A 15,820-nucleotide genomic window follows, 5' to 3' on the forward strand; every position below is an offset into this window, starting at 1 on the left:
TGTCAATGTGCGTGAAAGATTCTCAGGTGGACGAAATTACTCCGTAGTTATTCTCTACGGCACCTCTTTCTTTCCGTTTCCACCCCACCTTCGTTGCTTCCCTTATAGCGTCGTTCAGTTATCCGCGGAGACATGTGACAGATACAGCGCCTTTCCTTTCCTATGAACCAATTTACAATGTTATGGGGGCTTCATTGCCTCGATGTCTCACTTGTTTCCTCAGTTAAGCAACCTTACAGCTCACGCTGCAGAAAAGTAAAGTCATGTCGCGGTGTTCCAAACATGCGACGAAATAGGGTCCCGACACTGCTCTGGGTGGTTTCTCTGAGTAGTCAAGATCAGTTCTTAGATGGAGAAAAACATAGGTTCCGTTCAGTTCCGGTTCCCGGGAGAAATTCGGGTCCAGTCCCGGTTTCGAATTGAGGTTTGCTTACGGATCGACGCCGTGTGCCTACTAAGAGCAACCCCCAGGGTGACCTTCGTTCTGTTTCCTCTCCAACCTTTTCAGGTGGTGATCTCGCTCATGCTAATCTCTGTGCAAGTGGTTGCAAGCGTGGTGTGGTTCGTGGTGGAGCCTCCGAGCGTGCGCCGCGAGCATCCGGACGGCAAGCGCGACCAGGTGATCCTCAAGTGCCGTATCAAGGACTCCAGCTTCCTGGTGTCGCTGGTCTACAACATGATGCTCATCTGCGTGTGCACCGTGTACGCCATAAAGACGCGCAAGATACCCGAGAACTTCAACGAGTCCAAGTTCATCGGCTTCACCATGTACACCACGTGCATCATCTGGCTCGCATTCGTGCCCATCTACTTCGGCACCGGCAACTCGTTCCAGGTATGCGCTGCAACAGGGCACACTTTTGGGGCGCTTGCGAACAGGCCAGTGTGATCTACAAATCGGGCGACCATCGGCAGATATGTGCATGGCAACGTTAAGGTGTGCCAATGAGAGCGCCACGACCTCGTGAGGAATGACGTAAAATGGCTGTGATATCCCTGTAGCTGATAGCGCTAACCACAAGCGATAGCCGATAGCACAAGCTAGTAGAGAGTAATGGTCATTGGCGATGACCGATAACGTAGGTCCATAGCGGTGGCCAGCAACCATAGTTTCTTACTCTTACCTAGAGGGAAAGCTGTGCTGCTATCTATGGGAGTTTACATGGAGTTTCCAGACGGCCAGTTCAGCCACCATGGGCGCTCAAAGCATCATGGGCCGGAGAGCTACCGAGTGCAGAACTACAACTTTTGGCCAAAACTAATGCAAAGATAAGCGTTGTTCTACCGTAAATAAAGTCCTAAGATTGAATATTGTGACCATAAATTGCAAAAAGAGAAACAGCATGTCAGTGTGAGATTTATCGAATATAAGCGATTGCTCTTTCTCCTATTGGCTTAGTTTTGAGCAGCGCAAATACCTATATTTCTCACTTAATAGGCAAAATTTGAAATAAAAAGACATAAAAATATTTATGGTTGTGCAATCACTTAAGGAAGTTTTTAGCGGAATTTCGGGAAACAAAAAACATTTATTGGCGACGTCTGCTTTTGCGCCTTCGCTACTATTACTTTCACGGTCTATGTACGCACCATCAGAGGCAGATGATGACGAAAACGAAACATCGCAGTAATGCCACTCCACGTACCCGAGAAAAACTGACTGTCCCGCAACAAGTAGCACACCGGCCCATGATTCTTAGCGCGCCCATGGTGGCTGAAGCGCAGCGCCCTCAGCTTTCCTTCTAGTTAGTGTAAGGAACTCTATGCCAGCAATGGTAGTTAATTACTTGCTGCGGACGACGGTGGCTGCTTATACTGGTTGTATATCACAAAGAAAAGTTTCTATAATCCGTTTCACAAGCTGTTACCAGTACACGAAACGTAGAGGCGGTCACGACCAATCAGCGTTCTTACGCGCCTGTCGATTACGGTGCAAGTTGTGGTAACGACACAGTCACCATGTGCGGACCAGCCTTATTGGCCAAGTTCTGCCTTGCCTTTCATAGTGCCCCAAACTGATGCTGGGACCGAGTATAGGTCCGATATGAATGAAGTACGTGTCGGTACTCTTAATGATGAGGACTGTCTCGATTCTCGAAAGAAAGAAAAAAAGAAACACGAGCAGAAGCACAACTGCCTTGCTACGTGATCTGTCTGTCGTGTCATCTGTATGATAATAAGTGTAACCGTGAAGCGCCTCCCAAGTAAGCCCCGCGAGCTCTTCCATAGCGGTGGGCGTAGGAGATGTGATGTTCAGTGGCAAGAGCTCCTCGTACTGCAGAATACAAGTTCTATTGGCAGAGTTCCTTTCAGGTCGACGTCGAAACGAAAGCCGTCAACGAGGCACCTATTGTGTCTCTACGATCTCGACAACTTTTGCGTGGCAATGAAGGGAAAGCTGCAGGGACAGAACGTCTGTAATTGATCGGTTCTGCCGTTAGTTCCCCTCTGCTGAACGGCAGTCTTGCACGTTGCTCGCTGAGCGCCTGCTTCGCTTCGTTGCTGATGCTGGTGGCTCTATCTATGGAAGCTTCTTAATGGAATGGGCCAAACACCTCTTCGGGACGAAAATTGTTTCCGCCGTGATTCTCAAGGCTTAAAATGAGCAACTGTGTTCGATGTATACCTTAAATAAGGAACGTTACGAACATGTTGTGTTTTAAGGGTGACATAATTAACCACAACATAGAATTATATTCCTCTGCGTAGAAATAAAGGGTGTACTCCGGCTCAATGGTTTTACGTGCATTAACCAAGAAACATAAACGAAACTGCTGAATGGAATATTTTACCTGAATGAATGAAAAAAAAAAACCAAATTTTTGCCAACGTTTTGTGTTTTCTACTGAACAAAAAAAAATTCGAACAAGAAATTTATCGTACCTTGCACTACGGCTCACTTTTACTTACGTCTTTCTCGACATTCCATATATTGCGATACGGTAAATGAGCGCAATAATTCGAGCCGGCTTCAACAGGGCGTACAATGGCTCCTCCCTTTTTCTTCACTGCACGCTGAACAAAAGCAGCGATGGAATTCGCCATTTTGAACGCCAACGCGTCAGCAGGTAAAAGAAATAAAGTGCGAACGCTGGGTCCCCCGAGTGCCGCTTGTCTTTCGCGCGCAGGCAGATTTGTTTGCTGTCGAAGAATTCCGCCGGAATTCGTGGCTTGCATTGAGAGAGGAAGGAATAAATGTCGGCGACGGAGATAGTTGCAACTCGGTCAGCGTGAAACTCGCATTCATTCCCGCGCGCGGGGCTGTACGCTGTCATTAAAGCGGCGCTTACTTTGCGCCCATCAGTGGTTAATTTAGGACTGGCGGCGCAGAAAGTTGTAATGATCTCCGGAGCGACGAACAGAACGAACAGCGCTGTTTCATATCGTCACTTTTTTTCCTTGGCTTTTCGCCGCTGGCTTTCGTATTCGCCTGTTTCCATTTCCATGCACTTAATACTTGCGGGCAGTTTGATTTTTTTTTTTCGTGTATTTAGTTTCGTCTCTAAGCGATGGACTTGTCGTAATGGCAAGGCATATTTATGCGAAAAACAATAACAATGACTTAACCATGGTCTTAACTTTCTGACGAGCGCGTGCGCGTTACCTTCTTGTTGACAGCTGTATGTTAGCTTTTTTTCGGTTTTGAATAAATGAAGTCACGTGTGTGGAAATATTTGTGCCGTGTGCAATCGGAGACTTTTCGAAATGCCATATGCTGCCCGTACCTCTGACGAGCATTGCCGAAGACGAGGAGGGGGAGGGGGGGACAAAAAGCCGTCAAAAGAGATTCTGAAACGCGATGAGAGCAGCGCTTCTATTGGTCGCGTAAATAGACTAAAAATATTGTAGTTAGAAAGATTTTAATCGCGTATCGGTAGCAACGCCTGCCACAAGTTGACAGCTGTGCCAGTCATAAAGTATATGCTTACAGAGGTTGTAATGCGGCAAGTATTTGGTTAATTTGCAAGCTTGTATGTATGTATGTATGTATGTATGTATGTATGTATGTATGTATGTATGTATGTATGTATGTATGTATGTATGTATGTATGTATGTATGTATGTATGTATGTATGTATGTATGTATGTATGTATGTATGTATGTATGTATGTATGTATGTGTATGTATGTGTGTGTATGTATGTATGTGTGTATGTGTGTATGTATGTATGTATGTGTGTATGTATGTATGTGTGTGTGTGTATGTATGTATGTATGTATGTATGTATGTATGTATGTATGTATGTATGTATGTATGTATGTATGTATGTATGTATGTATGTATGTATGTATGTATGTATGTATGTATGTATGTATGTATGTATGTATGTATGTATCTGTGTATGTATGTATGTATGTATGTATGTATGTATGTATGTATGTATGTATGTATGTATGTATGTATGTATGTATGTATGTATGTATGTATGTATGTATGTATGTATGTATGTATGTATGTATGTATGTATGTATGTATGTATGTATGTATGTATGTATTGTACTGTGATAGTCATCGCCATCGACATGCACCTGTGCGTTGTGCGACGAAGAAGAAGTACGCTGGGCTCGCCGTTGCAAGGTCCTGTCCTCACAGCTCTCCATCTGAGCGTCAATAAACGCCCTATTACAATTGGCGGAGGTGCCGGAAACGATCCCACCCAAACTGGAACTGCGAAGCCGTACGCTACCCTCTACGTCCGCCATGCAAGACACTTCGACGCTGCCGGCCGTTCCACCCACGATCATGTGTGCTGGCGTCGTGCGCCAGCGTGACCCTTGCCTGTTCAGCGGCACGGCCGATCAAGATGTCGACGACTGGCTGTCATCCTATGAAAGAGTAAGCACCTACAAGTGGGATGACTCATACAAGCTCAGTAACGTCATATTCTATCTGACGGACGTGGCGAACCTCTGGTTTCGCAACCATCAGGCTGACCTGTCATCTTGGTCGACATTTAAAAAGAATTTCGCGGAAGTGTTCGGCCGCCCGGCAGTGCGTAAGCTTCGTGCCGAACAACGTTTACACGATCGTGTTCAGCGCGCTGATGAGACCTTTACCAGCTACATAGAAGACGTCGTTGATCTCTGCAAACGAGTCGACCCGGCCATGCCGGAAGCAAACAAAATCCGCTACATCCTCGAGGGCATTTCTGAGGACGCCTTCCAGATGCTGGTAGCGAAAGATCCCACCAGCGTTAGTGAACTCGTGAAGCTTTGCCAGAGCTACGACGAGCTCCGCAAGCGGCGCGCTTCTAGGCGCCGCTCCAGTGTGTGCGACGAAGGCGTATCCGCATTAGCCCTGGGTGGTTCGCCAACTTCTGAAGGGAGCCCGCTGAATCAAAAGATCAAAGATTTTATTCGTGAAGAGGTCGCACGTCAAATCTCACTCCTTCCCCATTTTCAAGACTCGGGCCGCCTCGTTCCTGAACTGGCTCCATCTTTGGCCCCTGCTATACGCCGTGTCGTGCAAGAACACGTCGCTGATGCCTTGCCGTCCAACCCCGTGGTGCCGCCTGTGACGGCACCTCTCACGTATGCCCAAGTAACGGCTAGGCCACCACCTTCGCCCACGTCTGGCTCCTATGTGCAGGTCCCTGCCTACCGTTCACCGCCGCATGCTGAGCCTTCGTTTCAAGCCCCACCCTCAAGGTTCCGCCCACATCCTATGAAACCTTGGCGTACTACGGACAACCTTCCGATTTGCTATGCCTGCGGTCGGCCGGGCCATGTTGCGCGCCTTTGTCGCCAGCGCCTCCAACCTTCACAGCCTGACATTCGATTTTACCCGTACGATACCGACTCACGCTCGCAAATGATTCCGCCCGGTTCTCAATTTGTCCCACAAGATCGCCAAACCTATACCACTCGTCGATCACATTCTCCTCGGCGCCGATCGCTTTCTCCAATGCTGCGACGTTCTACCAGCACCGTTGAGGGAAACTAACAGTCGCAGTTCCGGGGGCAAGAACTGCGCTTGTTTCGAATTCCTCAAGTCCTCCATGCCGTCCCGCTAATGTTATCAAAGTTTCTGTAGAAGGCGCCACAGTTCTCGCTCTCGTCGATACCGGTGCAGCCGTCTCCGTCATCAGTGAAGCGCTCTGCCGTCGAATTCGCAAAGTGACCACTCCGATTTCCGACTTTTCGCTCCGCACCGCCTCATCACAGCACATTCACCCCTCCGCATCTTGCACAGCCCGTGTGCTCATTCAAGACGTCTTGTACCCCATCGAGTTTATTGTTCTGCCGAACTGCTCGCATGATATCATCCTCGGATACGATTTTCTATCGACTCATCAAGCCGTTATTGACTGTGCTCGTGCACAAATTGCCTTCGCCCCCCTCTGTGATGCCCCCTTTTGTGATACCCCTCCCCGCACTGCAAAACTTCTCGTCGCCCATGACACCGACATTCCTCCGTTCTCTGCTGCCCTCGTACCACTGTCTTGTGAGTGGGTAACTCCTTTCACTGCGATTTTTACACCTTCCGAAGCCACCTCCCGTCATCCCTGCCTCCTTTTTCCGTTCGCTGTTCTCGAAATTCAAGACGGCAAGAGTGCACTATACGCCTCGAACCCATTTTCTTGCCCAGCAGTCCTGCTCCGTGGCGAATGCATTGGACGTCTTGAAGAGCTTGATCCCAGTCATATCACCACTCTTGCTGACTCAACCCCCTCCTTCGACGTTAGTCTGTGCTCTTGCGATGTTGCGACCGCTTCGACGCCCTCCGACGTTTTCCAACATGCTATTGATGCTGATCTTCCACTTGCGCAACGTGATCAACTTGTCGCCCTCTTGCAGAACTTCGCTTCTTCATTCGACTTTCCTCAAACTGACTTGGGCCGCACGTCTGTCGTAGAGCACACCATCGACACCGGTAAAACTGCACCTTTGCGCCAGCGCCCCTATCGCGTGTCGGCTTCGGAGCGCCAAGTAATTGCTGATCATGTGGACGACATGCTCCGTCGGGGTGTCATTCGGCCATCCCACAGTCCCTGGGCGTCTCCAGTTGTGTTGGTACCTAAGAAAGATGGCTCCTTCCGGTTTTGTGTCGACTACCGCCGGCTCAACAAGATCACGCGCAAGGACGTCTATCCTCTGCCACGCATCGATGACGCACTAGACTGCTTGCAGGGCGCCGAGTTTTTCTCCTCGTTGGATTTACGATCTGGCTACTGGCAGGTGCCAATGGCTGACGCTGACCGCTCTAAAACTGCCTTCATCACACCAGATGGATTATATGAATTCAACGTCATGCCCTTTGGGCTTTGCAACGCCCCGGCCACATTTGAACGCCTCATGGACACTGTGCTTCGTGGATTCAAGTGGCGAACCTGTCTTTGCTATCTCGATGATATCGTAGTCTTTTCTACCGATTTTCAATCCCACCTGCTCCGACTGAAGGACGTTCTCACTTGTCTCGCTACCGCCGGCCTCCAACTGAATCTGAAGAAGTGCCGCTTTGCTGCTCGCCGACTAACAATTCTAGGTCATGTCGTTTCTAAGGATGGCATTCTTCCCGATCCCACCAAACTTCGTGCAGTTGCCGAATTCCCACGCCCAAAATCACTGAAGCAGCTACGAAGTTTCATTGGCCTATGCTCCTACTTTCGCCGCTTCATCTTAAATTTCGCCTCTATTATTGCTCCTCTCATCCAGCTCCTCTCCGGTAGCTCCGACCTCTCCGCATGGACACCTGCTTGTGATGACGCCTTCAACACTTTACGCCGTCTTTTGGTTTCGCCTCCCATCCTCCGCCACTTCGACCCGAATGCGCCAACTGAGATTCACACTGACGCTAGCGGTATTGGGATAGGCGCCGTTCTCACCCAACGCAAACCTGGTATCCGAGACTATGTGGTGGCGTACGCAAGCCGCACCTTGACCAAGGCAGAGTCCAATTATTCTGTTACGGAAAGAGAATGCTTGGCCATTATTTGGGCCATCGGCAAATTCCGTCCGTATGTCTATGGCCGACCATTTTATGTGGTCACTGATCATCACGCTCTGTGCTGGCTGGCGTCCCTCAAGGACCCGTCCGGCCGCCTTGCTCGCTGGGCTCTTCGCCTCCAAGAGTATGACATTCGTGTCATATATCGCTCAGGCCTCAAGCATACTGACGCGGACGCTCTTTCGCGCTCACCGCTGCCTCCCTCTTCGTTGCCTGATGAGATCTGCGCCTACGATTTGTCTTCGCTTGCCACTATTGACATGGCCACGGAACAGCGGCGCGACCCGTGGATATCTACACTTCTGGACTTTCTTTCAAGTCACTCTCCAGGTCGTCTGTCTCGGGCGCTTGCCCGCCAAGCTCACCATTTTTCAATTCGTGACGGGCTGCTCTATCGCCGCAATTATCTTCACGACGGAAGGAAGTGGCTTTTAGTCATCCCCCGTCATCTCCGCGCCGAAATTTGTGCTGCTTTCCATACTGATCCCCAGTGCGCCCACGGCGGAGTGTTGAAAACCTACACGCGCTTGCGTCTACGCTTCTTCTGGCGTGGAATGTACCGCTTTGTCCGCCATTTTGTCCGCTCCTGCCAGTCTTGCCAACGCCGAAAAACTCCTCTCAAGTCCTCTGCTTCGTTGCAGCCGTTGCCCTGTCCTGCCCGTCCGTTTGATCGTGTCGGCATAGATCTATACGGTCCCCTTCCTACAACTTCAGCTGGCAACCGCTGGATTATCGTGGCAGTGGATCATCTAACCCGCTACACTGAGACATCATCATTGCCCTCTGCTTCCGCACGCGACGTGGCTGCCTTTATTCTGAAAAACCTGGTTCTTCGCCATGGTGCCCCTCGCGAACTGCTCAGTGACCGCGGACGCGTTTTCTTATCAGACGCTCTTGAGGCTCTCCTGAAAGAATGCCGCATCATACACCGCACCGCTACCTCGTACCACCCTCAGACGAATGGACTGACAGAACGTTTTAACCGCACTCTCGGTGACATGCTGGCTATGTACGTGAACACCGACCATTCCAATTGGGACCAAGTTCTACCGTTTGTTACTTACGCATATAACACCGCGACACAGGCCACTACTGGATTCTCTCCATTCTTTCTCCTTTACGGGCGCGAGCCACCCTGTACTATGGACACACTTTTTCCCTACCGCCCTGACGTTTCCGAATCTTCCCCGCTATCCGATGCCGTCACGTACGCAGAAGAATGCCGTCAGCTCGCCCGCTCTCTCACAACAGAAAATCAGTGGCAACAAAAATACCTCCGTGATACCGGCGAAGCTTCGCCATATCTCCCGGACACACTGGTGTGGCTCTGGGTGCCCTCCACAACCCCTGGCCTTTCAAAGAAGTTTCTTGCTCGCTACCACGGGCCATATAGGGTCCTCCAGCAAACATCTGCAGTCAACTACGTAGTTGAGCCCGTCACGCCCTCTGCGGACTTGCGTCGCCGTGGTCGTGAAACAGTTCACGTGAACCGATTGAAGCCATTCTATGACCCCGCTGTGCTTTCCGCGCCATAAGTCGCCAGGATGGCTCCTTTTTTTTACCCGGGGGGAAAATGTACTGTGATAGTCATCGCCATCGACATGCACCTGTGCGTTGTGCGACGAAGAAGAAGTACGCTGGGCTCGCCGTTGCAAGGTCCTGTCCTCACAGCTCTCCATCTGAGCGTCAATAAACGCCCTATTACAGTATGTATGTATGTATGTATGTATGTATGTATGTATGTATGTATGTATGTATGTATGTATGTATGTATGTATGTATGTATGTATGTATGTATGTATGTATGTATGTATGTATGTATGTATGTATCTGTGTATGTATGTATGTATGTATGTATGTATGTATGTATGTATGTATGTATGTATGTATGTATGTATGTATGTATGTATGTATGTATGTATGTATGTATGTATGTATGTATGTATGTATGTATGTATGTATGTATGTATGTATGTATGTATGTATGTATGTATGTATGTATGTATGTATGTATGTATGTATGTATGTATGTATGTATGTATGTATGTATGTATGTATGTATGTATGTATGTATGTATGTATGTATGTATGTATGTATGTATGTATGTATGTATGTATGTATGTATGTATGTATGTATGTATGTATGTATGTATGTATGTATGTATGTATGTGGGCGCGCGTCGGCTGTCCCGCCTTAAGTAACCAAGATTTTAAGAAATACGGTGTGCTCTAGCACCATTGCAACCAACTGAGAGCTGTTGTGAGTCACCTCTCCTAGTTCGTGTTATTCTTTCATTCGCTGAAATTCGTTAATTAGCACAGACTGACTACAACTTTTTTATTATTCGCTTTAGAAAAAGCCATCAATGCAAACGTTGAAGATGTTGATATACTGCTAATTACGTTGTTTCCGTCAAGCTACGATTTACGTAGCTCTATTTATTGGCCTTCAAATAATTCTGTCACGTGACCAACGGCTAGCTTAAATCACCCGCCCAGTGTGCACGCAAAGCTACTTAAGAGAAAACGCCAGAGAACAGCCGATATTGTTACCTGAGATGAGTCTCGGGACGGAAGTGGCACCACATGCCGCGTGGCTGTTTTTTATCGCGTTATTTATCGTTTACGGCCGCTAAAGAAGTCCTTTGTGCGAACTAGTTTTTTCATTCACACTTTTTCCTCAAGCCAATAAACAAAATGTTAGCTAACTACTCTGTGTGTACGAATTAGTGAACATTGGCAAACGAAAAAATACCGCAGGCTAGAATAAGCAACTCTCAACTGCTTGCAGTTGATTTCATTGAGCTAATGTGCACAATGTATTTTTTAAGACCTTGGTTACATTTAGCTGGGAAACCCTGTATATATACAATTTGTTTCAGGAAAGCCGGGCAATAATCTTTAAATATAGGCTTTTTGAAGCCGTAAAACATATGTTGGGGCACAAGAGACAGTGGTAACTAGTAGGCTGGTTAATTATTTTCGATAGTTACCATTGTAACTAAGCGCCTGGTTGCAGTCAGAGATTTGCAGCCGGCCGTTAGCAGTGACCATGCCAGTTTTTAGAATTTCGAAGCATGATTTGCCTCGGCGCTCTTGCTGAACAATTTTGTTTACTTTTTGGACAGAAACGCGAATTTGAGATTTAGACAAACAGAGAGTGCGGAATTTTCGAAAGCGCGTGTCTTTTGGGTTCAGATACCGAAAATTTACTGAGCTACAGCAACGAACAGAATCGTGTTTTCGAAATTGTAAAATCTGGTATGGTCACTGCTAAAGGTCGGCTGCAAAGTGCTCAACTGTAATAGCTAAAAGTTACTTATTAAAAATTTGTCAACCAGCTTACTAGTTAACCTAGTTAATAACATGTTTGTGGCTCACCAACACTTGTATTGTGGTGCTGCAGAACCTGTCTTCGTAGGTAAAAAAGCCTTACCTTAAATATTATTTCGCTGCTTCCTTGAAACACCTGGCATATAAATAGTTGTCTCCTCACACAATTGTAGGTGGAGCATCAGTTCTTTGCTTTCATTTTTGCCTTGCCTCGGCGGAAGGATGGAGACTCTTTCCACGCCTCCTCGTAGATTTCAAGCACTGTTTTCGCATTCGAAACCTCGCCGTTTACACGGCCCAATGTTTAGGAAAAAAATCGCATACTCAAATCAAAATGTTTAAAAAAGGCTTCAGGTTGTAAAACAATATTATCTGCATGGCAGTAGCAATTCACCGCATACTTTATTATCTATGATATAAAATAAATGGCTTGTAACTACATGAAATAGCGTGAAACTCTTTGATCAAATAAATTTCTTTACCTGAAAGAATGTATAGTGCCTGAAATTTCGTGTCCGCCTTCCACGCCTCATCTGTCTTCTTGGCAAACACGTTTCTCTGATTCTAAACTTACGTCAATGGCTTATTCGCTATACCGTTTATGTTTTCGCTTGGCGTCGAGAGGCCCACATGTCCAGGTTTAAAGCCGGGTTCAGTACAAAATAGTTTTATTATTAGTGTCCCATTTATTTCGTACATCTTAACTTTTCTGCCATGTCTCGCAAGCTTAGCGCTAAGTGAGAAATAAAATGTTCCTGTTTTTTCAACCGCACATAGTGTGAGCGAAAATGGTTTGGAATAACAATTACGGGCTATGCTCAAGCAACTGCAGCAAGTCATTGTTCTTTCAACGCTTAGTTATCTTTCTTCCGGCCGCAGGGAGACGGGTAACTGCAAATGTCCGAAACTTTTGCGTCGCACCTGAGCAGGTGTGCGCCCTTCACTGCCGCACCAGAATTGAGAGAAAAAAAAAATGTTAGAACACCACACTCTGTTTACGCAACAAACTTTGCGCGGCGCACCGAAGTTGCTTCTGTATATGTTCGGGGAACTTCGCATTCAGCTGTCAAGCACCCGCCATTGTTTTTAATTTGTGTTATTATTTCCCCTATTGTTTCTTTTAGCCTTGAGTGAATGTAACGGTATATATAGAGTAAACTCGCGCATTTGCGACGAGTTGTATTTGTTTTTTTTTTTTTGTATGCGTGCGTGAGAGCGCTAGTTAAAACTTTCAGGTGTAGTTTTTTGTTTTGTTCCCTTTAGGTTTTTCAAGCAAGGCATTCAGGGTGCTTTCTCGTGCACTGTGAAAGCATCTGTACGAGAATAAACGGCTGCATGCCCTGTCATCGCTAACGCATTCGTTTTGTATGTATGGGCAAGCCCACCACCGCTAGAACTCACTGTGTCCGAGGAAACAAACATAGCACGGCGCAGTTTTTCAGCAGAGCCGGCCGTTTCGCTGCTCCCTTTTCAATAAAAATAAAATAAACAAAAACACATTTTCAAACAAAGGAGGCGCAGTGTGAATAAAGTAATAAAAGCTAGAGTAAGCGAGAGGTATTGACCATGGAGAATGAATTAAGCAAACAATGCATGCGCGCTGGTCATCGAAGGGTATACAACAGCTGTCGTAGCAGGCTGTGTATCGGCAAAATTAACGGGTTGCAAAAAAAAAAAAAAAGGTAGCAATAAATTGATGCAGATGAAAACAAAATCTAAAAGCAACTGCTTTGTTTTTCTTTCAGTCCCCATTTCTCTATTCTTCCGCGCTAACCTGAGACGTACACAGTGCCCGCATAGCTTGGACAAAATGCGTTGCGACACGTGGAACGCGAAACGAGATCGAGCGTGGAAGAACAGCGATGACACAGCGGTGTCTTGTTTGCTGAGAAAGGTAGGATGTGAGGAGGATAACAATACAGGCCGGGGCAAAGAAAAAACATCGGTAAAAGAAGAAACTTAAAGGGGCAGTACGAAATGAACGTCGTCTCATTTCTTCTTCTCTGCCTTTTCAGGTTAGCAAAAACAAAAATGAAAAGTCTTGTTGTGCAGGCCTGCGATGCGAGAAGTATTGGACCTCATTTATCAGGGCGAGGCGCAATATTTACGAACCGTATGTGCGTTTATATATACATATATATATATATATATATATATATATATATATATATATATATATATATATATATATATATATATACACACACACACACACACACCCTTCTCTTAGGGGCTGAGTCGCGCTTCGTGTGTCTTTCCATGTTTTGTGCTCCTCCTATTGTCGTCGCCCTTCCACCCAACACAGCGCTTTCTTTTTTGAACTGGCACACCTAACCTCGGAAGCGTAAATTCTAAACTTGAAATGAATCACGTGGGTTTCACTTGCTTCTGCCGTATTTCTTCAAGACGACTGGAGGGATTCCTTCCCCGCAGCCTCTCTCTCTTCTCAAACGGCTCACAATAAGCGGTTGCTTTTTACTACGAGCTGCCCCCAGAAATTGACAAACAGTGGCCTAAAGGCACGAGGTTGCAGGTTCGAATCATTGCGTGGCTGCCACACTGCAATAAACCAAATGCGAAACTTCGTGTTTTTGGACTACGCTGCGTGTTAAAAAAGCGCGTGTGCTTCATTTCTTCATTGCTTTAGTGCGAAAACGCTTCTATAGCTTAGCATGATGGAGTTTGTTGATTTCGAATTTCCATCCAACCAAAAAGTTCTCGTTAGAGTAAGAACTCAGCCTAGCTTTCATATACGTCGCTGTGCTACGGCTTGCTATGAGTGATGATGAGTACCATGATCAAGGTCAAAACTTATTAGCACTCATTTAACTTATGTAAAGCGCGCGCTAGGAAATTAAGTTTGAACGTGTCTGAACACACCTTAATTGCGCTTTACTAAGCCTAACTGATCGTGCTAGGCTTAGTTAAGACTAAAAAGTCTACCTAACCCTGAATGTTTGTAAGGTTATTCTACATATAGCAGCAGTAATGTTTTGTCTGAATGGGCATTAGCTGCAATCGCACCATGCTATGCGTAATTAAGCATTATTGGGCTAAGCTAAGCATATTAGTCCTAACTAAACCTATACGTATAGAGGCGAAAGCACTGCTATCCTTCGTACGTAAAACTTACGCTGAGCAATGGCTGAACCACTACCATTTTACATCTTTTTATATCTTAATGAGATTGATAACGAAGGAGTTGAGATTGGCGACGGCTTTAAGTACTTTCCCCGAGGGTTGCGACTGTATTGAAATTATGGCGATATTTAGCTACATGACCGCGATGCAACGTGAGGAGGTCAAACATCGCATCCAACAGGGGCCTACCAGTCACAAGTCCATGCGCATTCACGAATGCCGCTCAGTGAACGGTGGAGGTCTCCTGACGGTTCCTTGCTCTGCCGAAGTGGACTAAAAGCCAGTGTGATCGTTGCCACCAAACGCGCTTGTGGGGTCATCGTATCCACAAAGTTGGTAGAAATGAAGACATGGACCGCTTTACTTTGAATTGTAAGTCGGAATGCAGAAAGGCACTGCCATCGGACTAGAGCGCAGACAAGCTGGTGCTGCCGACGTGCGGATGCGACTATAAACACGAATTAGCCTATATGGAAGTAAAAAGGGAGTATTTTGTCATCTAGCGCATCCCCTATTAAAATCAGGGCATGTTGCCCGACCTCTGAGCAGATTTTCAACACTAGACATATGAAATGCAATTCTCGCTTGATAATTTGTGAATTTGTAGCAATTACGAAGGTTTTATAATGAGGTTTCTATCTCCTCCATTGCTAACGTCGAACATTCTGGTGCAGTGATTAAAAGCGTCCTTGCATTGTTAATTACATGAAATAAAAAATATTTGAGACGGGAATATGCTTCTGTTGCCAAAGTATAGCATTTCGTATAGTTAGTGGTTAAAATCTACCTGAGGACTTGGAGAGAATACCGTCCTCCTACAAAGGAGTGGCTAGATGTCATGCCACCCCCCTTTTACTCTCTTATAGGCTTATTCGTGTTTATAGTGATATATATATATATATATATATATGCGGAGGCGGCCCTTTGGTGTTCTTGAGTGTCATGAGCACGGAGAAACACGTGGACATCACGCCATGCCGTGACATGCCGCAGCGGTGACGGCGCTGATTACAGGAACTCCTTTGCGAGAGAAAAACCTCTGCTGTTGAGTTGTATCCGAGTGTAATTACGTGTTTCACATGGGTGCACCGACACGTGATAAGAACAGTTTAAGTAAGGTTCCGCATATACATCGGGTTTTCGCAGCGTCTTTTGTGGAGCAGAGGTAACTATATTTTGTTGGTGTTGTTGAAAACTATACTATACGTATGCAGTAATGATCAAAAATATGCTTCCCAGGAAGTTTCACTGTAAGCTCTGGAGAGAGCTCCTCAAACCACTTGAAATACCTAAGCCCGAGAAGGGTTAGGACAATGCGCGTCACCTGCGAGATCGCGAATCGATGTAAATGCCCTACGAGTTCCGTTGCAGGGCTCAAAGCAAACCCGTCGAGTTGT

General features: G+C 46.5%; 1 protein-coding gene across 2 annotated transcripts in view; it reads left to right on the forward strand.

The window, feature by feature from the left end:
* LOC146207539 (metabotropic glutamate receptor-like) overlaps positions 1-15,820 on the forward strand; it is a 260,240-nt gene that overhangs the window by 207,658 nt on the left and 36,762 nt on the right. For both annotated transcript variants that reach the window (XM_084588366.1, XM_084588364.1), the window contains exon 8: positions 509-835. In XM_084588366.1, coding sequence (XP_084444492.1) covers positions 509-835 — 327 coding nt within the window. The remainder of the gene's footprint in view (positions 1-508; positions 836-15,820) is intronic.

This window comes from Amblyomma maculatum, chromosome 1 (assembly GCF_055883805.1).
Source record: "Amblyomma maculatum isolate TAMU_Amacu chromosome 1, ASM5588380v1, whole genome shotgun sequence".
NCBI lineage: Eukaryota > Metazoa > Arthropoda > Arachnida > Ixodida > Ixodidae > Amblyomma > Amblyomma maculatum.